Here is a 27,723-nt window from a genome sequence, read left to right as displayed (position 1 = left end):
ACAATTTGTCCTGTGATTCAATGTCCATCTTCCGGGTAAATCACAAGGGGCAAAGCATATGAGACTGATTTAAAAAAATATACATAAAAAAATGACAGCATTGAAGTGTCGAGATGGGAAAGAATCATTCAGATGGGGGGGGGGCACATGACTGCAAGTTTCCAATCATGTGAATGTTTCATTTGTATCAGTTGGTCTATTTATGTGCTGTTGCTACATAAACAGCGATGCAAAACATTTCCCAAAATCAGATTAGGAAACTGTGTGCGCAATAAGAATGAGCAGATTCTATGTCAGTACAGAGTAACAGACATTGGGACGACAAAAATAGAATGAATACTGGTAGTCGCAGCACAAATGCCAGATGTGATTTAGTCAACCATAAACACACGTCTGCGTGGCAACCAAGACAGAAAGATTGAGCCATTATATGATAAGAAGCTATGTCGAAGGCAATGCATCGCACTGCTAGCTGTGCCACTAAAGATTCTGGGTTCGAGTCCAGGCTCTGTCGCAGCCGGCCGCGACTGTGAGGCCCACAGAGCAGCGCACAATTGGCTCAGCGTCGTCCGGGTTAGGGGAGGGTTTGGCCGGCATCGCGCACTAGAGACTCCCTGTGGCGGGCTGGGCGCAGTGTACGCTGACACGGTCGCCAGGTGCACGGTGTTTCCTCCGACACATTGGTGCGGCTGGCTTCCGGGTTAAGTGGACACTGTGTCAAGAAGCACTGCGGCTTGGTTGGGTTGTGTTTCGGAGGACGCACGGCTCTCGAACCTTCGCCTCTCTCCCGAGTCTATACGGGAGTTGCAGCGATGAGACAAGACTGTAACTACCAATTGGATACCACAAAATTGGGGAGAAAAAAGGCTAAAACAAATGTATTAATGAATAAAAAGAAACCATGTCAGATAGGAGAGGTACACAACTACAGCCTACTACCAACCACTAGAAAGAGACTGCACCGCAGTAAGAGGGACTAAGGAAGTAAGAGGACTGGACTGCTATATGCAGAAAGGGAGTCGGGGAGGGAGTGAGGGAGAGTGCAGCCGGCACTGTATGTGTTTTAAACGTGCCGCACAATACCTGCTAATTCTATTAAGTGCCTCTGCGGTGTGTGAGGCAGTGGAGCGGTTTGGTTATGGGTTGATGTAAATGGACGGCTGGTTGACTAATGCAAGAGCATAAGAATAAGGTGATTGGATGACAGAGTGGAGTAGAAGGCCTAAGCCGGGCCCACCCCGGGGATTGCCAAGTCCATTATATGTATTGGAGACATCCTGGGGATCCAGCATGGGAAGTCATGCCAGCCAGGGGGGGAAAAGGTGCTATTGTTCTTCCTCATCGTTGGAATGGCTTCCACCCCACGACATCCAGGTGTGGTTAATGCAATGAGCAGAAAGCCTGAGACCTTCACGCATATTCGCAACATTTTTTTCCAATCTGCTTTGGTGCTTTTGGACTCTTTAAGAACCTACGCTAGCTCAAGGACGAACGTGGACAAGGAAGTCTTTGGTCATCAGGTTTTGACTTTGCCCGCCCCCCCCAATTCAAACAATTGCAAATCAAGGTAAAGCACATCGAGAATGTTGACGCTCGGTCTCACACAAGAATATTATTCCGTTCAGGATTGTGATGATCAACGGCAACATTCTCAAAGAATCCAATTTTTATTTTTTTTTACAAACATTCTACAACTTTATTAGAGCAAGAACACACCTCCGTCAAAAGGGAGGTAGCTTTCAAAAAGGTAGCCGTTGCAATATATTAGCCCATCTTCATACATTTATAGACAAGCTATGGTCTAAGTCCTATCAGATCTATAGGTTTAAGTGCCTCCTAGACTTAAAATGCACCTGTGTGTGGAGAGAGATTGTTTGAGTTCTCTTCAGAGACATGTGTCAAGGGGGGTAAGTTCCACAGCTATAATTACTCCAAAACAGGTCGGTAAACAAGAAAGAAATTGCTTGGATTTAATGTAACGATTTCTCTGATATTAACCAGCTGTACGTGACACGCGGCTGGACCGCCCAGATCAATTCCACCAGGGAAGTGTCCTGTTTTCCGACAGGGCTGATGATCGAGGATGAGAGAAGGGATCACGGACAGACACTTTCTCTGTTTGGCAATGTTTGGATTAGAGGCCGATGGCTCCCTGAAAATGCTCCCTTCCCCCTCCTCACCTGCTCGGGCGTCTCCCTACGGAGGGGAATATATATACACTTAGCCCGGAAAGGTCAGCCAGACGGAATGTCGCAGGCAAACACGCAGCACCGGGACCCCTCGGATGAATCACAGGAGAATTGGTGCATGGCAGTGAATGAATAACCCTCCATGGCTCCCCAAACCCCATTATTTCCATCCTTTTCCAGCGGGCCAGAGATTCATGTCTGCGCATGCTGCCAGTTCATTACGGAGAAATACCATTCCTCTTCTGGCTGCGGCAGAACAGGCCAGGCGGGCCCCAGGGGGATCCGGCCCTGTTTAATTCCACATCATCCGCTCCAGTGAGGGCCTTAATCTCTGCTTGTGTGATCAATACTATATCAGTGTAAATTAAAATGACAATTTTAAAGTAATTAAGCTTGTTAATGCTCGATTGGAATGTCATTATTTGCACAAGGGGAATCAGGGTATGGCGGCGTGTGCGTAGGATGCAGGGTGGGTGGTGCGGGGGCCTAAATTACGAGTGTGTCCACAGTGACGGGCGAACGCTTGAACTGGCGCGGTGGCCCCTGTTGCCGGCACTGCCACCGAGGGGGCTTAACAAAAGCAGATTAACTCCCTGCCCATGCCGGCCAAGTGACCTCTCCAATTTCGTAGGATAACCCAATTGGAGAAATTTGATTTGTAGAACCAAACCCAATTATGGCGATATTAGATGAGAAGTGGCATGGAGGGAGCGCTTGCTGAAGGAGGAGGAAAATAAAAGGGGGGGTTAGGCTAAGAGAGTAGAAGAAAAAAGAGAAAAGTTACACAATAAAAATGCACTTAACTCCAGAATGAAGCCCAGCAGTAATTGGGTTATTAGATTATTTGTGTCCCTCCTTTCTTTGGTTTTGAAAGGCCATTTAGAGTCATTGTGATGGTTAGAGTGAAATAAATGGGTTCCTACGTTCACCTTCCTTTCCCTCTGTGTGTTTGTGTGTGCATGTGACTGTCTGAAGCCACCATCCCACCCTATGTGAGGTGCTGTGTAAGTGAGGACGGAAATGAGATGATCACATTGTTTGGTCTTATTAACCGACAAAAACAGACAGCCATGGAGACCAGCGGCTCTAGCAATTACCCCAATCAGACCGGTTAGGGGCCACTCAGGGACCCGCCAAAACACACTCCTCCTACGGCTGGATCGCCCTGACGGACCACAATGCCATTAGAACCACAGATCTACGGTTTTGTTCTTTTCCCTTCCATATGACCCACAGTCATCTTTACTCCCGCTGGTGGTGCTGCAAGCCGACACACCCCGAGGTCTCCATTCTCTAAATACCCACACAGCACCACCCCGTACAGAGTCACGTGGATCATTTCCCTGCTGCTCTGTACACGCCCATCTCTCACAATTACCTGCTAACGAGGCACGTGTTGACAGACAGGGGAGGGATGTCCTGATTAAAAAGAGGCCATTTGTTCCTGAAGGCCCATGGATCACTCAGGGATCAGTCCGGTCCACTGTTGCTAAGTAATACTATTGCCATGGAAACCGCGTAGTGCATCTGACCGGACTGTGTTAGGTGATGTGACCAGTGTCCAATGGGACAGCCTGGACATGGTGTTTGCTGTCACACTGCTGGACTGTCCATCTAGTCCTTTTCTGTACCTCTTGTTCCTCGGAAATCTAATTTGTTGAAACGTGTTTACTATGTTGAATAGTGAGTCAGAACAAATTTAAAAAATGTACTCAAAAGAGAATGACTATTATAGTGACCTGTGCCTCTCTGTTCCAGCCTCGAAGTCATCGGTGTCCACTGTTGAGGGGTGTCCCCCAAAACCCCTCAATGGCCACCAGCCACGGCTTCATGAAATATTCAATGCAATCCAATTAAGAAGAGATACAACAGTGGGCAGAAAAACAAAGGGGGCCACTGGGTGTTTAATTAGCAGTGGGGTGTTGCCCTGCATTTCTGATCAGGCCATGGTAATAGACACCCGGGGACCTGGCTGAGGACCTGCTCTTCCTAAGGGGGCGTTGCGTTGGTCAGCTTCCAGGGCGATACAATCCATCATGGTCGCCTGTTTGACTGGCTGTTTGTGGAAGCTGGCATTTCAATTATCCACTCATTTGGAGAGGTGGGGGCGGCAAGTTCTCCTCCGCAATCAATGCAAACTGTCGCTCAACGAGAATTCCCAGGAAGGGGAATAAGATCAATCGGACTGGGCCGACATGGTGAGTGGGAAAGCTCCTGGGATAGAGTTGTGGGAGGTGGTGGATCTTGTCTTTATAGACAGATCATCCATATCACCATTTCCACTGGTGTACAGTTAAGCAGGCTAGAAAATCACTTTCACCTGTGGGGGTGCTCTTAAGGCAATAAGGGTCCCTTAAATGGACACAAATATTGTCAAGAAATGACCTCATTTGACCGAAAGGGGCAAACCTCCCCATAACCATTAACGTATCTATAAGTTGTCCCACCCGGGAAGAGTATCACCAAAATATTAGTAAGACTAAGTAGTAGACATCAGCAAAACATGAGTAAGCCGGATACACATAGATACGCACACAGATGCAGGTCCATAGACACACGGGCACAGGTAGGTCACGCCTCATTCTCAGCATCAAAGCATTCCCAGCTACATTAACAATGCTGATGTCTTCAGGGGGTAGGGGAGCCCTAGACATTGGCACCCTCACACACAAGACTCCAAATATCAAGGGTAACCAAAGTCAGTCTCATGTCATTAAAGCAAACCTCTTAGAGAGCGCTGTCGGTCTATACCATCCATATGCAGGGAATGCATACTTTCCGTACAGTATATACCATACAGGAGTGCATGGCAGGAATTGAAGCATTTTTTTTTTTACGGATTAGTTCAAATGTGCCTTGGGTAGTGTTTCCCCTAGAATTATGTTCAGCAGCGGTGGCAGAATTAGTGGGGAGGAATCTTATATATTGCTCCATTATCATTTCTACATAAAGTACATTATTATTATTTATTTTTTTAATTGGGCTGGCCACTATTTAGCAGCGGCACTTCGCCTCTGCTGAATGCATATAGGGGAAACGCTGCTTGAGTGATATGTATAGGATCTGCATAGAAGTACACAGACTGGAGACTATTTTAAATCACTAAAACAGTCACTACAGCACACTGAGGAAACCCCCGATTTTACGAAGTTCACCATCTAATTGATCAAAAACACAGTACATTTAAATCCAAACGCTAATAACAAACAGGGTTATACAAGTTAACATCTCCCCATATACCACCATTTTGTCAGCGATAGTAACACCAGCAGCCTGATGTATTGTGAAGGCCTCTCTGAGAGCTAGAGGGGAGCCCTTGAGAGGGACCGGGGTAGCTGAAATATGATCATGTTCCTGAGGGCTTAAAGAGACGCCGGGAGCCATTTAACAACGCCTCCCCTGACACTCCAACACACGCAACACAATCACAAATCACACACTCTCAGCGGCAAGTGCCTCTCACAGGGATGTCAGTGGGACCAGCCGACTATATTCACGGGATGGTTATGAGGATAATAGCAGTTTAGACAAGGGTGGGGACACTTGCTATGACTTGTGACGTTTATTATGGGAGAAATCGCTCTTAGAAAGTGACGTTAAGGCTCTGTGTATTTTTATTTGTTTTTGGTTCTAATGAGAATTAGTTGGTGTGGTTTGATAATGTATTAGCGCATGGTTATTGTTACTTATTTTAGCGTCTGTGTGCATGTGGAGGTGTGTGTGTGTGTGGGGGGGGGCTTTGTCTATATTCTCCAGAGCTGGGGGAGCTGGGGGCCTGTGTCTGTGTTCTCCAGAGAGCCGGGGGCCTGTGTCTGTGTTCTCCAGAGAGCCGGGGGCCTGTGGCTGTGTTCTCCAGAGAGCCGGGGGCCTGTGGCTGTGTTCTCCAGAGAGCCGGGGGCCTGTGTCTATGTTCTCCAGAGAGCCGGGGCCTGTGTCTATGTTCTCCAGAGAGCTGGGGGCCTGTGTCTATGTTCTCCAGAGAGCCGGGGCCTGTGTCTATGTTCTCCAGAGAGCCGGGGCCTGTGTCTACGTTCTCCAGAGAGCTGGGGGCCTGTGGCTGTGTTCTCCAGAGAGCCGGGGGCCTGTGTCTATGTTCTCCAGAGAGCCGGGGCCTGTGTCTATGTTCTCCAGAGAGCCGGGGCCTGTGTCTATGTTCTCCAGAGAGCTGGGGGCCTGTGTCTATGTTCTCCAGAGAGCCGGGGCCTGTGTCAATGTTCTCCAGAGAGCTGGGGGCATGTGTGGCCTTTTCAATAGCATGAGGATTATTGAAATCAAGACAGAGAGATTAGCTAATGGGGAAATAATTGGCAGTATCTGCCTGGTCAGCTGGGTCATGCAAATCAAGTGCTGCTGCATGGGAGAATCAATACGTATGGGGATCAGATCAGCAAGTAGCTATGGGCAGGGCCTGACGCCAGGCACAGAGAGAAGCTTTCACCAGGAGAGGAGAGCAGAAGAGAGCCATGGACCGGAGGAGACGCCGCCAGACAGTGCCTTCACTGATGTCAACACTCAGCATCTGATCCCAATGCCTCAAGTCCCCACTAAACACCGACTCACTATCGCTCTCTGCCTGCTCATCAAATCTCTAGATATTCACTCGCTCGTAGGAGACAGGAAACAAACGTCCTTGTAGTTAATTGATAGCCGTTGTGAATAAGTTAGTTAAGTATGAGGTTTTGGATGTTTTAAGTGGTTTACATTGGTTTTTGACTTTGAGTTACGGATATAACTTAACCTATTTCAAGATGAGATGAGGCAGGACAAGGTACACAATTGATAAGGACACTTGATAGACCTCACTTATACATTAAAGGTTCCAATTATTATTACTTTTTGATTTGCGGCAGGCCGTCTAACCCTGCTCTCCCATGCATGGCCTCTCCCCTCTCATTTTCATTCCCACCTGCTCAGCGCAACCATTCATCAGGAGCCGGTCAGAGGATACCTCCTGCCTGCTCACAAACTCAAGGAGCAGGCAATAAAATGAACCTTGTGGCAATTGTTTTTCCCCCAGACGTTTGACGGCAAGGGTGTCAACTCATCCGTTTACTGAGGGCCCTGAATAAAGCAGGGCTAATGGCAGATTACGGAGTCAAGAGCAGATCAATCAATGACAAAGTGGGATGACGAGAGAGCTACTTCCTAGCCCTGTTCCTTTGGGTCAGGGAAATATACAGAACACAACCTGGCAGTGCCGTATAGTAGTATAATTTGCGGGTAGAGGAGTATAGACGGTCAGATATCTTTACAGTTCGGCACACCAACATCCTTCACCCAGCCCTCCTTCGGTGGCTGTTCATTTGCTCTCAACACCTCCTAAGCGATCAATATTTTTTAATTTTGGTCCGAGTTATTATTTTTCACATCACTGCGCTGGGAAGCAGAGTAAAGTGGCTCATATTTTAGCTCTAAATAGATCAATATGACAGGCTCACCTTCACTCTGCCCCTCGCCGGCTGGGGGGGGGCACATCATAATGTACGGTGGCGGGGGTTGGGGGTGCGCCTGGACGTCGCATGCTGGAATCACATCATTATCTGTGCCTGGCGCCCCCCTCCACCCTCCAGACCGATCTGATTTACTCCCCACCCAGGTCCTGCCTGCTGCCCCCACTAAACCCAATCCCAACACACGCAAACACTTTATCAGAGCTCTGTTTATGAGGGCGAGGGAGACGGACGGCGTGTGCGAGCGTGAGTGCATGTGCTTGCGTGTGTATATGTGCCAGACACTTATTTTTGTGAAGGTCCAGAGGAGGGCATAGGCTGAGTTCCATACATGTTTCTGCCTCCGTTCTCAATCCATTAATTATATATACAGTTTCAAGTCAAATGTTACCAAGGAGGCACAGCCCGCTCTCTGTCCCTCATAATTCACATCTGATGGCAGTTTCATTGATTGTCGCTCAACACATGTCCTGAGTGTGTGTGTGTGTGTACGTGAGTGAGTGAGTGTGAGTACGTGAGTGAGTGAGTGAGGGTGTATGCATGCACTTACTTGCATGCCCTGAGTGCATGACTTATGGCGAGGGAGAGTTATTTCCCAACAATATTACCCTGCTGACATCTACTCCATTCAAATTGCCTCGGTCTGCTCAGTACTTCTGACCATATTGAAATAAGAGCCTAGAGATTTAGTTTTGCAATGTCTTAACCTGCTTACGCACTTGGCGCCTTCTCCCAGACCATGAGGGCGGAGTGTGTGACAGTTGGGCGGGAGGGGGTTGGTCCTCCTCTTTAACCTGTGTGTGTACACCAGTGTAGCAACCTCCCTGCCGTGACCCCCACACACTCCCTCTCGTTCATTCCCTGTGTATGTTAAAGCAGAGGAGGAGTTGCTTAAGGGGTAGGAGATGAAACAAGCCCCCATCATCTGGACTTAAAAAGGGGAGGGGTGATGGTGGTGCACCGTGAAAAATAGGTGATGAGCATGACGCAAGGGAACACACCGAACACACTTGCCCTGTCACCGCAGAGGGCCACTAAGTGTTCATAAATTCCTGGGTGATGTGCTGCGCTGGGTGCAGTTTGGATGATTGTATTACTGTGGTCTGCTGGAGGCAGAAGGAATTAAGGCTGCACCTCGGAAGCCGGCTGGGGTGCGGCTGGCAGTTCCTGACATGGCCTCTAAAGTGGCCCGGGGCTGAGAGGACAACATGACGATGTCACCTGCCTGCCTGGGGATGACTGTGGATGAGTTCAGCCATCAGCATCACTTCCCTCATCTGAACCACAGGTGATAGGGACTCCCGAGGAGTGGCGCAGCGGTTTAAGGCACTGCATCTCAGTGCTAGAGGCGTCGCTACAGATACTTGGTTCGATTCCAGGCTGTATCACTACCAGCCGTTTCCCGTAGGGCGGCGCACAATTGGCCCAGCGTCATCCGGGGTGGGCCGTCATTGTAAATAAGAATTTGTTCTTAACTGACTTGCCTAGTTAAATAAAGGTTAAAAAATAAAATAAAAAATAGAACAGAGCTACTGAGGAGCAACCAGTAGGTGTGACGAGAAAACAGCTGGGAAATATTATGTAAAACTAAAGAAGTTTCCAAAGTAAATCTTGATAGGACGAAGAAAAACATTTTGATAGAACTTCCTAATTTAAAAGTTTAGGAATGCATATCTTCCTTTGAGTCTATATGTGGGTGTCAGTGTGTGTACACAGAACGTAGGTGCAGGCAGGTAGGTGCAGGCAGGTAGGTGCAGGCAGGTAGGTGCAGGCACGTAGGTGCAGGCAGGTAGGTGCAGGCACGTAGGTGCAGGCAGGTAGGTGCAGGCACGTAGGTGCAGGCACGTAGGTGCAGGCAGGTAGGTGCAGGCAGGTAGGTGCAGGCAGGTAGGTGCAGGCAGGTAGGTGCAGGCAGGTAGGTGCAGGCAGGTAGGTGCAGGCACGTAGGTGCAGGCAGGTAGGTGCAGGCAGGTAGGTGCAGGCAGGTAGGTGCAGGCAGGTAGGTGCAGGCAGGTAGGTGCAGGCAGGTGCAGGCAGGTAGGTGCAGGCACGTAGGTGCAGGCACGTAGGTGCAGGCAGGTAGGTGCAGGCAGGTAGGTGCAGGCAGGTAGGTGCAGGCAGGTAGGTGCAGACGTGTAGGTGCAGACGTGTAGGTGCAGACGTGTAGGTGCAGACGTGTAGGTGCAGACGTGTAGGTGCAGACGTGTAGGTGCAGACACGTAGGTGCAGATGCGTAGGTGCAGACGCGTAGGTGCAGAGGTGCAGACGTAGGTGCAGTAGGTGCAGACACGTAGGTGCAGACGTGTAGGTGCAGGCGTGTAGGTGCAGGCGTGTAGGTGCAGACGTGTAGGTGCAGACGTGTAGGTGCAGACGTGTAGGTGCAGACGTGTAGGTGCAGACGTGTAGGTGCAGACGTGTAGGTGCAGACGTGTAACGTGTAGGTGCAGACGTGTAGGTGCAGACGTGTAGGTGCAGACACGTAGGTGCAGACACGTAGGTGCAGACACGTAGGTGCAGACACGTAGGTGCAGACGCGTAGGTGCAGACGCGTAGGTGCAGACGCGTAGGTGCAGACGTGTAGGTGCAGACGTGTAGGTGCAGACACGTAGGTGCAGACACGTAGGTGCAGACACGTAGGTGCAGACGTGTAGGTGCAGACACGTAGGTGCAGACACGTAGGTGCAGACACGTAGGTGCAGACACGTAGGTGCAGACACGTAGGTGCAGACGTGTAGGTGCAGACACGTAGGTGCAGGCACGTAGGTGCAGACGTGTAGGTGCAGACGTGTAGGTGCAGACGTGTAGGTGCAGACGTGTAGGTGCAGACGTGTAGGTGCAGACGTTTAGGTGCAGACGTGTAGGTGCAGACGTGTAGGTGCAGACGTGTAGGTGCAGACGTGTAGGTGCAGACGTGTAGGTGCAGACGTGTAGGTGCAGACGTGTAGGTGCAGACGTGTAGGTGCAGACAGGTGCAGAGCGTGTAGGTGCAGACGTGTAGGTGCAGATAGACAGAGGATAGCGGGGGGAGGCTGATGGGAGTGCTCCTAGCGTCTCTCGGGGTGACAACACTCCCTAGTCGCCACACCACCAGGGAAATCCAATCAAAACATCCAGTGGAGACGTCAAAGACAGCGCCCAGCACGAATAGCAGCTAAACGGATTAAGCCAATGTGACCCTGGGCAGCAGGTGCAGGGATGAGAACGGACACGGGATGCGGAAGTGGAGTGAGATTCCTGTCAGAGCACAGAGCCTGATTTATCCTCTGGCCTCGCACTCCTGTCCTGTGGAGCAAGGGAGGACGCCTTTCATTTCCCATTACAATTCTCTGGAACAACTGAGCGCTGTGTAAAGGGGGGATTGTGTGTGTGTGTTCATTTGTATGTCACTCGAAGCTGAAGGGGTGTGTGTGTGTGTGTGTGTGTGTGTGTGTGTGTGTGTGTGTGTGTGTGTGTGTGTGTGTGTGTGTGTGTGTGTGTGTGTGTGTGTGTGTGTGTGTGTGTGTGTGTGTGTGTGTGTGTGTGTGTGTGTGTGTGTGTGTAAAAATACTGCTATACTTTGGCTATGAAGCATAGAAACAGAGTGAGTGCTGTGACAATAACTGTGAGGGTGGCGTGTGTTTGCCTACCCACATACCCCAGTCAGCGTGTGAGGAACGCTTTCCTAGGTAATAAAGGCAAGGCATTAGTGAACATCATTCCACATGACGCCCCAGCAGCCCAAAGGGCCGGGCCTGTGATAAATATTAATGGCCTGGAACAAGTGGATTGGGAGTTAAGGTTATCAGGGCGGGCTTTCCTAATTGACATTTTACCTGCTGTATACCTTAACAGCGCCGTAAAACACCAGGCCTCCCCCCAGAGGAGGATGTGTCAATCAAGACGACCCCCCCCCCGATCACTGCACAGCACACACACCCTCCCTCTGGGAGAGATGTGAAGGCTGGCCAGCTTCTCTCAATGTCTGCCTACATCCAACACTGGTCTGGATGCCTGACTGACAGACCGGCATGGAAACAGGACCAGCGTTTGCTGGTAACCCACCAGTGTATTCATGTTGGACATAAAACTTAATCCGGGTTATCATACATGTACCAGTAGGTCCTGTGGCCTACTATACCAACGAAAAGCATCGCACACAAAACACACAAAACCAGCCCCCTATTGACCATTTTAACCTGTTGACATATTCGTCTCTCCACAAATCAGAAGAATCAGCCAGTGCTTCCTTGGTGAGGAGGCGTGCTCAAATGACCCAAACACAGCTCACTGACACAGCTCGCACACACTCAGTCGTGGCACGGTGACGCTGCTCCTGCTGTGGAACGAGTGAAGCCTATGGCGACCCCCCCCCCCCAACCCCACCCAGCCACCGTATTCAACATAGAGACAGGACAGGTAAACTAAACACTCCCTCAGGTCGTTACCATACACTTACACTACATTATAGCACATCCGCTCGGCTGCCGTTACCGGTAGGCTCCGGGAGCCTCGCGGCCACTTTACATTATCTGGAAATTGACAGGCAGAGCAGACAACAAACAATTACCCTCGGGCAGAAATCGAAGGTTGAGAAAACAAATATGAGTGAAGATGTCATCTCGTCTAAATGGCAAGCCCTGTGTGAGGCGCACTGGACAGTCTGTATCCATATTTACTGTGGCCCTGTGTGAGGCGCACTGGACAGTCTGTATCCATATTTACTGTGGCCCTGTGTGAGGCGCACTGGACAGTCTGTATCCATATTTACTGTGGCCCTGTGTGAGGCGCACTGGACAGTCTGTATCCATATTTACTGTGGCCCTGTGTGAGGCGCACTGGACAGTCTGTATCCATATTTACTGTGGCCCTGTGTGAGGCGCACTGGACAGTCTGTATCCATATTTACTGTGGCCCTGTGTGAGGCGCACTGGACAGTCTGTATCCATATTTACTGTGGCCCCCGATTTGAATATCTATAAACATGTTGATTTTGTGGTTCTCTTTGCACAAATTGATTTCGAAGAAAGTTACTTCACCAACATGGAAACAGTCGAGAACGAGAACAGTAATTGGTGTGCATCTACGCTTATCCAAGATGTGAGAGTCTAAAATGAACCTGGGAGAAATCATCAAAACAAGAGGATATCACCGTCGTTGTTTAAGCGAAACGTCAGCTCATTCTTTTTTTGCAGTGGGGGCGGGGCATACGCTTGAGATAGGGAGGTAGGGAGTCAGAGCGGCGTATCGTGGTAGTAAGTGTACCACGGTAGTAATACAGTACCTTCTAGAAGAATAGAGAGGAGAACCATGACAGGGGGGGTTGGGGGTGTCCTTAAACCACATCCATTACCCTCTCTTTATGTGGTCAAGAGTCAGGGAATTAACTAGAACCAACATTATTGTTTCCTTCCAAATGTACTGTTGGGAGTAACATGCTATCAGCATTAAATGGATAGCATTATAAAACAAATTGCTTCTGTGGTAATTATGTGAGGGAATAAAATGGTGTATTGTGTGTGCTCAGATGGGGGGGCCTGGTGTCTAGATGTTGAAGACTAATATTGAGATTATAATCAACACTGAGTATCTGGCTCCACCAAGAGGTCATGCAATGCAACTGACGTGTATTTGTGCATGATTTTGAGGGAAAAGGCCGCAAAAGGACTGAGCATCAATTTGGACCAATCGGTGCACATCTTCGTGATAATTATGACATAATGTGCAAAATAATGACTGCAGTAACTAATACGCATGATCCATCAAACTCTCCGTAATATAAATGGCCAACTACAACATCTATAGGCTATTACATAAACAGACTTATTTATTTAGTTTTCATGTAAAATTAAAAAAAGCCACAACCAACTATTAGCTGATAACACTTAAGGTTGCAGCTTGTTTCTAAATCCACAAAACATTCCAGACCATCTAGCACCACCTTGTGGTGGTCTACCATTATTGCACATTCTAATAAAATGCTGGGGTCCACACAGCTGTGGAAAATTAACACTTGATTGATTTTCTTAATTCTCTTCCTTCTAGCATTTGAGGGCCCCCAACTTCAACTTAAAACTTCCCTCAGCCATCTTATCTAATGTCACAACTGATGTGTCTAGAGCAGGGATCATCAACTAGATTGAGCCGCAGGCCAATTTTTTATTTTCTCGTGCGGCTGGTTTTGGTGGGCCGAAACATAATTACAATGTCAGTAATTGCCTTTAGTAATAATTGCAAAATGACTGCAAGAAGACAAGACAGATAAAATATTTGACTAAAACATCCTTTAAAATTTTCCTTACATTTGTATATGATCACGTGTCTCTATATTATGCGTGGGAATACTTAGGACAGATGTCCAAATTAAAATAACCTGGAGCTGATTTCCTGGTGCTGTTACATTTTTATGGGGGGGGGGGGGTGCAAATAAAACTACCTGCGGGCCAAATGCACCCCAATTGGGCAACAATGGTCTAGAACTTTCTGCTGAAAATGGCTGCTGTGCAACACCCGGGTGAATGCAACACATCTGTGGTGATTTAAGACTGTGTGCGGTAAACAAATCTCCTGAGATCAACAAGAAGAGAACCACTTAGCAGGGGCAAATGGACCACCCGCACTTACTGTGAAATGTTCCTGGGATTTGTAGTTCTCGTCGAGGTAGACACGGGCTCTGTTGTACTCCTTCATGGCATCACTGGACAGCAGCTCTCTAGAAGAGAGGACACATCACAATATGGCCCCATCAGCCTTCAGATACATGGGGTTGATTTATTTATCTTCCTTTAAATCAGCAACATGATAAGTAGGATAAATATGAACATGGTGGAACTGTAGTTCTTCCATGCTAGCTGTTCCGGTACACTTCCAGTCATTGCGCTAACGCTAGCTAGCAATGGCTAGCCAAACTACCTTCAACTTCCTGCAAACTGCAATTAACTTCCTTAATTGCGCTTTAAGGGAGCCGGGATTAGGAACAGGAGATTGTGAGTGTATTAGGATACTGTTGAGGCCTCACAGACAGTCTCTTCTGCTTATCTCTATCCCCCTGCAAATAAAGTTCACACCAGGACACCCTAAATTGGTTGAAAGAGGTTACACAAGAGAGCACTTGATAGAATCTTGTTAACAAATATCAAATATCTTATAAACCCCCATTGACCTAAAACATTCCGTTTGTCCATCCTATGACTAAACAAGAAAGACTAGCTACACAAATAAGCCCCGCTAAACAGTTTACTCAATAATGATGGTCGTCTCGTACATTCTTTTCATTCTTTGAAAATCAACACCACACATGAAACCAAATAAGCGGTCACCAGAAGGTGGAGTTGTTCACTCACTTTCACATAGTTCTGGTCCTAATTTTCCTGTGGACCCAGGCAGTGGTTGTCTGTCTTGACAGAAAAAATAACCCATAATCACCACTAGGGTTGCTATGGACACCCGAGTTGGCGGCAATTCTTCAGTGAAGGGAAATTTGAAGGGGGGGGGGGCATGATTCGTGAGGTAACTTACTTGACAAAACAATCCACGTGTGCCATGGACGCTTCGTAGTTCTTCCCGCCCACCTCCTGACAGTGCACTGCGATGAAGTGGGGCTTGTGTGATTGGACAGTCTGCGGAGGAGAAGAGAACAAAGGCATAGCATTAAACGACTGTCCAGACACAACTACTTGCTCGGTGTCATTTCATCCAGGTCATAATCATTCACGATGACAAGGAACTTCTCACCCAAATGGCATATTCTATACTTAGATTTGATAAAAGACGGGATACGGTGTTCTTCAAAGAGAGCCCTGTCCTCTAAAACAGCCTGCGGAGTCAGATTCCGGATTCCCACAAATAGCTGAATTAAGGGATTTAATAATCCCTCGTAAAACACAACCAAGCAACACGCCTTACCAACAAGCACCCATTTACTCCACAGTGAAACCCTAATTAAGGTCTGGTGATTTTGGGAGGTGGAAAGAAGTTGGGTAACACCCAAGACTGGGGGAAAAAATGACTATCAGAGGTCTAGATACATTATAGTCAACAGGCCAAACTGCCCCAGGTACTGTACAGTATAGTGTCAGACCAAAGGCATGTAGCTTGCTTGTTCCATGAGTCATCACGGATGTGTATCGGGCACTGTGTGCAGGGCAGGGTATGACGGCCAATGCCGGGAGTGAGAAACATCTCACTAGATCAATAACGAGTCTCTCACTATCAGGAAATGTCAACATTATGATGTCAGAATATAGGAAACACCAGAACATAAAAAAGGTGACTGATCATAGGCCTAGTGTCAGAAAAATAATACATACTGATGTTGGTGATCTGCACTGATAAACACCTGCCCTGGTCCCAGATCTGTTTGGGCTGTCTTGCCAATATCTACGGTTATTGGCAAGACCGCACAAACAGATCTGAGATCAGGCTAACAAATACCTGGTCAGAGCAGAGAGAGTTGTTACAGAGTCATTTCCACTCGTCACATGACCTCTCCCATGTCCCCTCCCTGTCCCCGAACACTAAGAGGTGTTTCTGAGTGCACTGCCAGCGAGCCCAGAGTGTTTAGAAGTGCCAACCCGTAACGGAAAATCCATAGCGCAGTGAATTATAGCGCTCATAAGCACTCAAAGGGTCGGGCTATGGATGGTGGGCAGGCCGTAGATCACGGTCACCCAGGACATGTGGCCCCCCCAAGGGGGTCCAGGCCTGGAGGCCTACTCTGCTCCTACTCCACCCGCCTGCATTATTATTACTAAAGGCAAAATCAAATAAAAGTAATGTAAGGCAATAACACTATGGATTTTCTATCAACCTTTGGCTTGTCACCGGGCCACTAAGAACCAGGGTTCTCAAACAGACGGATTAGTGAACCTATCAGCATCCACTGGAGAGCTTCGACTCTCGAGGAGCTTCAGCTAGCCAAGTTACACTGTGTGTGAACCTGTGGACATGCGAGAGGGAAAATGCTGGACTGTGTGTGTGTGTATTTTGTGCATGTGTGTGTTTTGTATTTGTCCAAGTGTGCATTTTCTGTTTGTTTTTCCAGGCAGTGTAACTCCAGCTCTAGTTTCTCATAGGGCTACAGACTCATTATCCTGAAGCCTAATTTAATCCTATTCCTATAATCAGAAATGCTATTGATACAAAGCCAAACAATAACAACTATCCCAAGTTTCCGCCATCTTTCTTCTGAATGCCAAACAATTGGCCCATTCCATCTACCCTCAGAGGCACCTTTTGATCGATCTGCTCGTTTTCATTTCAGACTAAGAGTTTTGGATCACAGATTGACTCTCGATCGAAGGCAAATAAACACATTTGCACAGTGGTCAACGGGGTGCCAGCCTAAAGAGCAGTTGAGTTCTATCAGACGCAGGGAACTCCCTTGGTAGCGTAGAAGTTATAGGGTTGATGCCGTTAGACCACACCGCATGATGACGCAGGTACCACACAGCGGAAACCTCTCCACCTCTTTAACTGTTGTGAGACGGCCACATGTTTGTCAAAGGGGTGCGTCCTCTCTCTCCCGCCATCCTGTATCGGTTTGGATTCCTAGGAAATTCCCTAGGTTATAGCAATGACATATTCTCATCCTTTAATAATATTTACTTACACACTACCCTGGAATAAGTTTTTTAAAAAGAGCTTGTTTTATTTGATGGCCAAACAATGTGGGCTAATTATGCGGAAAATAATAACCGAAAGGCCTAGCTTGTAAGTCTAGCTCTCAGTTTGGAGACATTTGCCATTCTTCATTTAAATCAACACCTAACTGTAAAACACACATCATTGATCTCCACCAGTACAAATCCATGTATATCAGCTGACCTCTAAACTCATGCCTGATTCACACTATAGGGCTGAAGGAAACCCGTAATGTACTGGGTGTGATATTTTCTTCAGCCACTATGTTGGACGCGTAACCAGGCCAAGCCCAGTACAGCTTGGCTTGGAACAGGTTGGCTCAGTAGTGTAAAAATGGTATCAGAGCCCCCCCACTGCTTTTGTGACCAGTGGCTCACATCAAGCGCACCACTTACACGGCTAACCTAACACGGCTGCTATCAGACTGACTTGTTTAATGTGTGTCGTCACAGCAGCCTGGGTTCTGAGTTGCAGACTGCAGTGAGGTGAGACATGCCATGTTTGTGTTATGGGCCTTCAGTCCCTGGGAATCTCTGCCTGATGCCTGGATGTGGATGTAGGAGGGCAGCTGGCTGGAATGAGTCTCAGTTACCGTTCCTGAAAACGTCTGTAATCAACGGGAGTCAGCACACCTACTTGGTGAAGCCGACTCACTCAGACGGAGCGTGGTGTTACTGTATTTAAACAGCTGTTTAAATACAGCACGTTTCTCCTTGCAATGGCAGCTGAATGGGACAACGTTTGCACTACTCGAATGCATTATGTAATGATCGTTCTCGCCATCTCTTCATCATTCTCGTACACTCACTGAAGACTAAAAGTGCCTTGAGCGTCTGGAAAAATATACACGTCCTGTCAAATAATATACATCCCAGCGTCTATAAATACATCCCATCAATGACACGGCGCACTGACGCGCGCACCATTGAATGTTCTGAGAAGTGAATTCCAGTGGCAGATTGGGGGAAAAAAAGACTGATGATGCACATGGGGAGGGGAAAAAGGCCCATGTTTCTCTGAATTTTCTCACAGAGGGCCTTTGATGAGCTGTAATTTAGGGAGGATGACTCCCATTTCATGGTCTTGATTAGGAGCTGGAAAATAGCGTGGCTGGAGAGAAGCGTGTGAGGGAGGGGGTGTCAAATGGGCATGTGATGTGAGGAGAAGTCTTTTCTAAACACTAAACTCTGTCCATCTGTTGTCGTTCATCCACTCCAGGCTGTACAACACTGAATCTATTCATCTATAATCCTACACACACATGTGCATACGCACAGAGACGCACAGAGACGCACAGAGACGCACAGAGACGCACAGAGACGCACAGACACAACCTTTCATTCACTTTTGAGTCACACAGCCAAATATGGTGTATTCGGAAAGTACTCAGACCCCTTGCCTTTTTACACATTTTGTTACGTTACAGCCTTATTCTAAAGTGGATTAAATCGTTTCTTTCCCCCTCGACAATCTACACACACAATACCCCGTAATGACAAAGTAAAAACAGTTTTTCTTAATTGTTGCTTATTTATTAAAAACGGAAATATCACATTTACATAAGTATTCAGACCCTTTACTCAGAACTTTGTTGAAGGACCTTTGGCAGCGATGACAGCCTCGAGACTTCTTGGATATGACGCTACAAGCCTGGCACAGCTGTATTTGGGGAGTTTATCCCATTCTTCTCTGCAGATCCTCTAGAGCTCTGTCAGGTTGGATGGGGAGTGTTGCTGCACAGCTATTTTCAGGTCTCTCCAGAGATGTTCAATCGGGTTCAAGTCCGGGCTCTGGCTGGTCCACTCAAGGACATTCAGAGACTTGTCGCAAAGCCACTCCTGCATTGTCTTTTCTGTGTGCCAAGGGTCATCGTCCTGTTCAAAGGTAAACCTTCGCCCCAGTCTGAGGCCCTGAGCAGATTTTCATCAAGGATCTCTGTACTTTGCTCCGTTCATCTTTGCCTCGATCCTGACTAGTCTCACAGTCCCTACCACTGGAAAACATCCCCATAGCATGATGCTGCCACCGCCATGTTTCACCGTAGGGAGGGTGCCAGGTTTCCTCCAGACATGATGCTTGGCATTCAGGCCAAAGAGTTCAATCTTGGTTTAATCCGACCAGGTTTAAATCAGACCAGATGGTTGTCCTTCTGGAAGGTTCTCCCATCTCCACAGGGGAACCCTAGAGCTCTGTCAGAGCATCAGGTTCTTGGTCACCTCCCTGACCAAGATCCTTCTCCCTTACTGCCCAGTTTGGCTGGGCGGCCAGCTCTAGGAAGAGTCTTGGTGGTTCCAAACATCTTGGCGACCTTCAATGCTGCCCTTCTCCAGATCTGTGCCTCGACATAATCCTGTCTCGAAGCTCTACGGACAATTCCTTCGTCCTCATGGCTTGGTTTCTGCTCTGACATGCACTGTCAACTGTGAGACCTTGTATAGACAGGTGTGTGCCTTTCTAAATCATGTCCAATCAATTTACCACAGGTGGACACCAATCAAGTTGTAGCAACATGATGATCAATGGAAACAGGATGCACCTGAGCTCAATTCCGAGTCTCATAGCAAAGTGGGCTGAATACTTATGTAAATAAAGTACTTGCTTTTTTATTTGTAATAAATTTGCAAACCTTTCTAAACACCAGTTTTCGCTTTGTCATTCTGTGGTATTGTGTGTAGATTGCTGAGGAAATCTTTTCACTTTTTAAAATAAGGCTGCAAAGTAACAAAATGTTGAAAAAGTCAAGGGATCTGACTACTTTCCGAAGGCACTGTATATGTCACACACTCCTCACGTGTATATATTAAACATTTAAATAAAATTTTAAAACACTATTAAAAAGCACGCACACAGTATGGCAATAAATCAGAAAAAATACATTTAATAATGATGAATATTCTCCCAAATCATTATAACAACTAAGAACAAATTAGCCATGTACTCTAGTAATGACTACCTAATCTAAGTCATGTGACTGGAAAGGAAAGGGGGATGGATAACTAGTCAGTTGTACAACTGAAATGTGTCTTCCGCATTTAACCCCTCTGAATCAGAGAGATGCGGGGTGGCTGCCTTAATCGACATCCACGTCTTCGGCGCCCGGGCAACAGTGGGTTAACTGCCTTGCTCAGGGGCAGAACAACTGATTTTTTGTTTGTCAGCTCGGGGATTTGATCCAGAAACCTCTCGGTTACTGGCCCAATGCTCTAACCTGTGGGGCCAGTGGCCCATGACAGCCAGGTAAGGTTTCCAATGCAAATAGACTGAGGGATCATTAGTGCTGAGCAATTATTATTATTTCATTTTTTACATTGGTTCACATTACCGCACTTAAATCAAATATTCTGGTTGTGTATATTACATATTTGTTTTTGGTATGATGACTAAAACTCTGATAATGGTAGTGACTGCCCAATGTTGCTTATCACTTATTCATAAACCATCCTTTATTCACTGCCTGCTGTCTGACAAAATCATTATTTCAGCGGTTCTTTAAAGTAGAGAAGGCATACTTTTAACACGGCTTAATAGGAATCCTGCACGGGAAGGAGCCTGTCAGAACAACCAGCTGTAGGCGCAACGGATTCTGGTCATTGTAGAGAATGACCACGTTTTCTGAGCTTTTTCTAGGATTAGTTGAACAAGTCCCAAATCTCAAGAGAGATGATGTGTTGAGCTCGCAGAAAAAAAACACTAACTAAATGGAATTCAAATAATTGAACCGACGTAGGTCAATGATGGTTATCCTACCCTTCGGACCCCAATAGAATTCTAGAACGATGCTGTAGATTACTGAGAATTGTCCAGATAAATCAAATTCTCTCACACAGGCATAGCTCAAAAACAAAGAACAAATGACAATTACACTAACTTATAAGTAGTTTTAAAGAGCGCAACCTCTTCTTTAATATGACACCACATTCATGTCAATGGGAATAACATTCATTTGGTCTTCCATTCTGTAAAGACTCTCACTATCAAAAAAAACGATGAACACTAAACAACAACAACAAAAAACTAGAGTATTTCAAATGGTAGTAATTGACTAAATTACTTCAAATGTACCAAGTATAATATACACTGCTCAAAAAAAAATAAAGGGAACACTAAAATAACACATCCTAGATCTGAATGAATGAAATATTCTTAAATACTTTTTTTTCTTTACATTCGTTGAATGTGCCGACAACAAAATCACACAAAAATGATCAATGGAAATCAAATGTATCAACCCATGGAGGTCTGGATTTGGAGTCACACTCAAAATTAAAGTGGAAAACCACACTACAGGCTGATCCAACTTAGATGTAATGTCCTTAAAACAAGTCAAAATAAGGCGCAGTAGTGTGTGTGGCCTCCACGTGCCTGGATGACCTCCCTACAACGCCTGGGCATGCTCCTGGTGAGGTGGAGGATGGTCTCCTGAGGGATCTCCTCCCAGACCTGGACTAAAGCATCCGCCAACTCCTGGATAGTCTGTGGTGCAACGTGGCGTTGGTGGATGGAGCGAGACATGATGTCCCAGATGTGCTCAATTGGATTCAGGTCTGGAGAACGGGCGGGCCAGTCCATAGCGTCAATGCCTTCCTCTTGCAGGAACTGCTGAAACACTCCAGCCACATGAGGTCTAGCATTGTCTTGCATTAGGAGGAACCCAGGGCCAACCGCACCAGCATATGGTCTCACAAGGGGTCTGAGGATCTCATCTCGGTACCTAATGGCAGTCAGGCTACCTCTGTCGAGCACATGGAGGGCTATGCGGCCCCCCAAAGAAATGCCAACCCACACCATGACTGACCCACCGCCAAACCGGTCATGCTGGAGGATGTTGCAGGCAGCAGAAGGTTCTCCATGGCATCTCCAGACTCTGTCACATCTGTCACGTGCTCAGTGTGAACCTGCTTTCATCTGTGAAGAGCACAGGGGGCCAGTGGCGAATTTGCCAATCTTGGAGTTCTCTGGCAAATACCAAACATCCTGCACGGTGTTGGGCTGTAAGCGCAACCCCCACCTGTGGACGTCGGGCCCTCATACCACCCTAATGGAGTCTGTTTCTGACCGTTTGAGCAGACACATGCACATTTGTGGCCTGCTGGAGGTCATTTTGCAGGGCTCTGGCAGTGCTCCTCCTTGCACAAAGGCGGAGGTAGCGGTTCTGCTGCTGGGTTGTTGCCCTCCTACGGCCTCCTCCACGTCTCCTGATGTACTGGCCTGTCTCCTGGTAGTGCCTCCATGCTCTGGACACTACGCTGACAGACACAGCAAACCTTCTTGCCACAGATCACATTGATGTGTCATCCTGGATGAGCTGCACTACCTGAGCCACTTGTGTGGGTTGTAGACTCAGTCTCATGCTACCACTAGAGTGAAAGCACAGCCAGCATTCAAAAGTGACCAAAACATCAGCCAGGAAGCATAGGAACTGAGAAGTGGTCTGTGGTTACCACCTGCAGAACCACTCCTTTATTGGGGGTGTCTTGCTAATTGCCTATAATTTCCACCTGTTGTCTATTCCATTTGCACAACAGCATGTGAAATTTATTGTCAATCAGTGTTGCTTCCTAAGTGGACAGTTTGATTTCACAGAAGTGTGATTGACTTGGCGTTACGTTGTGTTGTTTAAGTGTTCCCTTTATTTTATTTAGATGTTTTTTTTTTTACATCCAAAATGTAACCAGAGGACAATATTCAGACAGTATGTCAAAACACAAAGTAGGCTATTTGATTGACAATTCATACTTCTGTAACCCTGTAAAATACAAAAAAAACTACTCAGACTATTTCAAAATGTACAGTATCTTTCAAGATTAAGTACAGACCAGGCCTGACACAAAATCTAGAACTAGTACAGTAGCTTACGTTGACAACAATTCAGTGAATGCAGCAAATATTAGATATACAAAGAGAGAACATGCAAAACACAACTGTTCAAAGACTCAAAGTAAACCATTTCCCTAAAAGATCTGTAGGACAAATTCATATTTTACACTTTCACCTTGGTGTTTGCATTTAGCTTACAACATGTCATGGAACTTCTGGAAGAACTGCCCCCTCCTGTAAAGTGGCACAGACACAAAGAGCACCCAAAGGAGGTTTCTTAAACATCTCCCACTCTTTGACCTGCAGCATCACCTCTGGATGCACACCACACAACCTCTCTTGTGCCCTTCAAACTTCACCTGCTTTCCAATGAGTTCCATATCAGTTCACACACCCTGGTGCCACAGTCTTGGCTCCCCTCTTCCTGCCACTGTAGCATTATCACAAAGTGAATGCACAAGCTGCATTTTGAATGCCTTCGGGGACCAATGCCTGAGGTTTCTGGGAGGAGCCTTTGCAGGATCCCCCACACAATGAATGCATTTATAATGGAAAAGAACATCAACCAAAATACATACTTCCATAAATGTATGCTTGTGCGTCCAACATTATAATAGAGCCTCAGTTGGTCAGGATGGTCAACCCCGCCCATGTTCTTGTTGTAATCCATTACAGGCTCTGGAACAGATACAAGTTCCTACCACTTTTAAAAACAACTCCAAAACCCTTGCCACTGTAACTTGAGGCCCAGGCTGTGTGGTACAGGGGTGAATGGTGGGACTTGCCTGTATGATGGCGCCGACAGAGCTTCAGGTCCTTAGAAAACTATGCAGCTATTGGTTTTGTATTATTTCTTACATTGTTAGCCCAGATAATCTCTAGTGTTATTACATACAGCCTGGAAGAAGTATTGGATATAAAAGCGGTGTCAAATTACCATCATTACGACCAGGAATACGTCTTTCCTGAAGTGGATCCTTTGTTCGAACCTCCACCCTGGACATGCGATCTTTTCCCATAGGTCGACCCAGAACAATGCGGTCACCGCAGGAGAGGCGGACGGCGCGGCCTACTGGGCAGACTCAGAAGGTGAGCACACCATCCACCGCTTCCGAGCATATTACTCGCCAATGTCCAATCTCTAGATAACAAGGTGTACGAAATTAGGGCACGAGTTCCCTTCCAGAGAGACAGTGATTGTAACATTCTCTGTTTCAGGGAAACATGGCTCACTTGGGATACGTTGTCAGAGTCAGTACAGCCACCCGGTTTCTTCACGCATCGCGCCGACAGAAACAAACATCTCTCTGGTAAGAATTATCTTCCAAGAGAATTCGCTTCGATTATAGTCACAGCCGTAGCCATGCACACTTCCAACTCAATCATCAAGTTTGCAGACGACACTACAGTGGTAGGACTGATTACCAACAACGACAAGACGGCCTACAAGGAGGAGGTGAGGGCCCTCGAGGTGTGGCGTCAGGAAAATAACCTCTCACTCAATGTCAACAAAAGGAGATGATCGTGGACTTCAGGAAACAGCAGAGGGAGCATCCACATCGACGAGACAGTAGTGGAGAAGGTGGAAAGTTTTAAGTTCCTCGGCGTGCACATCACGGACAAACTGAAATGGTCCACCCACACAGACAGCGTGGTGCAGAAGGCGCCACAGTGCATCTGCAGCCTCTGGAGGCTGAAGAAATTTGACTTGTCATCTAAAACACAAACAAACTTTTACAGATGCATCCTGTCGTGCTGTATCACCGCCTGGAACGGCAATTGCACTGCCCTCAACCGCAAGGCTCTCGAGAGGGTCGTGTGGTTTGCACAACGCATCACCAGGACAAACTACCTGCCCTCCAGGACACCTACCCATGAACAAGAATTTTGTGGAGTGGTTGAAAAACGAGTTTTAATGACTCCAACCTAAGTGTATGTAAACTTCCAACTTCAACTGTATGTATATACTGTATTCTACACCATCTATTGCATCTTGTTTATGCCGCACGCCAATGCTCATCCATATATTTATTTGTAGATATTCTTATTCACCCCTTTACATGTGTGTATTTGTGTGTCTAAGGTGGTTGTTGTGAATTTGTTAAGATTACTTCTTAGACATTACTGCATAGTCGGAACTATAAGCACAAGCATTTCGCCATGCTCGCATTAACATCTGCTAACCATGTGTATGTGACCAATAAAATTTGATTCGATTTGTGACTCAGAATTGAGCTCAGGTGCATCCTGTTTCCATTGAGATGTTTCTACAACTTGACTGGAGTCCACCTGTGGTAAATTCAATTGAATGGACATGATTTGGGAAGGCACACACCTGTCTATATAAGGTCCCACAGTTGACTGTCAGAGCAGAAACCAAGCCATGACTGTAGAAGGAATTGTCCACGGAGCTCCAAGACAGGATTGTGTCGAGGCACAGATCTGGGGACGGGTACCAAAAAATGTCTGCTGCATTGAAGCTCCACAAGAACACAGTGGCCTCCATCATTCTTAAATGAGAGCTGGCAGCCCGGCCTAGAGCTGGCAGCCCGGCCAAACTGAGCAATCGGGCGAGGACGGCCTAGGTCAGGGAGGTCACTCTGACAGCGCTCCAGAGTTCCTTTGTGGAGATGGCAAAACCTTCCAGAATGACAACCATTTCTGCAGCATTTCACCAATCAGGCCTTTATGGTAGTGCCCAGATGGAAGCCACTCCTCAGTAAAAGGCACATGACAGCCCGCTTGGACCTTAAGATACTCAGACCATGAGAAACAAGATACTCTGGTCTGATGAAACCAAGAATGAACTCGTTGACCTGAATGCCAAGAGTCACATCTGGAGGAAACTTGGCACCGTCCCTATGGTGAAGCATGGTGGTGGCAGCATCGTGCTTTGGGGATGTTTTTCAGTTGCAGGGACTGGGAGACTAGTTAGGATCAAGGGAAAGATGAACTGAGGGATCCTGGAAGAAAACCTGCTCCACAATGCTCAGGACTTCAGACCGGGGCAAAGGTTTACCTTTGAACAGGACAATGACCTTAAGCACACAGCAAAGACAACGCAGGAGTGGCTTTGGGACAAGTCTCAGAATGTCCTTGAGTGGCTAATTAAATGTCCTTGAAACCGATTAAACATCTCTGGAGAGATCTTAAAATAGCTGTGCAGCAACGCTCCCCATTCAACCTGACAGAGCTTGAGAGGATCTGCAGAGAAGACTTGGAGAAACTCCCCAAATACGCCAAACTTGGTCGCATTATAACAAATTAGACTCGACGTTGTAATCACTGCCCAATGTGCTTCAAGAAAGTACTCAGTATAGGGTCTGAATACTTATGTAAATGTGATCAGTTTTTTTATTTGTAATAAATTTGCAAAAATGTCTAAAAACCTGTTGTTTTGTAATTAAGGGGTGTTGTGATTGTAGATTGATGAGGGGAAAAAACAATTGAATCCATTTTAGAATAAGGACCCAATGTAACAAAATGTGGGGGAAAAAGTCAAGGGGTCTGAATACTTTCCGAATGCACTGTATTTCACTCACGTCAACATCATTGCTTTTCAAAGTGCAAGGATGTGTCCTAATCTGTATCACCAACCAGGGAAAAGTAGTTTCTGCTTTGGCGCTGTCATTCTGAGTAATGAAGTGAAAAGTCAAATGACAGCATACCCTGTTTGTAAGTCGCTCTGGATAAGAGCGTCTGCTAAATGACTTAAATGTAAATGTAAATGTTTCCGGTTTCTGGTAGATGACAATAGCCAGGTGAAAATGACAACAGTTTCTTGCAAGAAAATTTTGCGATATTGACACCGATATTATTGTTTGGGGAAAAAAGCCGTTAGGGCTGCTAGGGCTGACCCCATTTAGTCGACTGGTCGATAGTTTGTTCAATAGACTGTTGGTCAGAGGTTTTTGGTTGTTTTTTTGTTATTTGTTGGCTTAATGTAGGCTATTTTTACATACTGGCAATTGCAATAGTTACTTTTAGATTTATATAAATGTTCATACAACTTTGAATTTTTTGATTAACCACATGACTTTGATTTTGAGAGATGAAGGCTTTATTCTAAATGAAATTAAGCTGTTCCACGGGTCGGGAAAAAAAAAAATTCTTCTGGTTAGGCTATATTGATCTCTGGCTCGCTCTTCAGAAATGTGTATGTCTTCAATTTTCATGGCAGTGCTTAAAGCATCAGACGAGCTCAGTTGCCTATGTACATACAGCACATTTTATTCAAGCATAGGGTGTGTCTATATGGAAAAATAACACGTTTTAAAATGTTGACCAATCTATTGGAATAATTTTGCACGCCCAATTTTTCAGTTTTTGATTTGTTAAAAAAGTTTGAAATATCCAATAAATGTCATTCCACTTCAGGATTGTGTCTGACTTGTTGTTGATTCTTCACAAAAAAATAGTTTTATATCTTTATGTTTGAAGCCTGAAATGTGGCAAAAGGTCGCAAAGTTCAAGGGGGCCGAATACTTTCGCAAGGCACTGTATATATTTTTAATTGGGGACAGCCGTAGTGGCCGTTATAGTAATTTAAAGAAAGGCCGTCGACGGCCGCTGTGGCTTCTAAAAGAGCTAACAACGAAGGAAAATGCCCTGCTTTGCTTAAGTGAAGCTCACTTCAGTCTGTGCTACTC

General features: G+C 46.6%; 1 protein-coding gene across 2 annotated transcripts in view; it reads right to left on the bottom strand.

Annotated features, from left to right (window-relative positions):
- LOC124041396 (inositol polyphosphate-5-phosphatase A-like) overlaps window positions 1–27,723 on the bottom strand; it is a 300,331-nt gene that overhangs the window by 155,074 nt on the left and 117,534 nt on the right. For both annotated transcript variants that reach the window (XM_046358921.1, XM_046358922.1), the window contains exons 3-4: window positions 15,134–15,234; window positions 14,240–14,327 (exon numbers count right to left, since the gene is read on the bottom strand). In XM_046358921.1, coding sequence (XP_046214877.1) covers window positions 14,240–14,327; window positions 15,134–15,234 — 189 coding nt within the window. The remainder of the gene's footprint in view (window positions 1–14,239; window positions 14,328–15,133; window positions 15,235–27,723) is intronic.

This window comes from Oncorhynchus gorbuscha, linkage group LG08 (assembly GCF_021184085.1).
Source record: "Oncorhynchus gorbuscha isolate QuinsamMale2020 ecotype Even-year linkage group LG08, OgorEven_v1.0, whole genome shotgun sequence".
NCBI lineage: Eukaryota > Metazoa > Chordata > Actinopteri > Salmoniformes > Salmonidae > Oncorhynchus > Oncorhynchus gorbuscha.
Note: the sequence above shows the minus strand (reverse complement) of the source record. Positions and strands in the feature narration are given on the sequence as shown.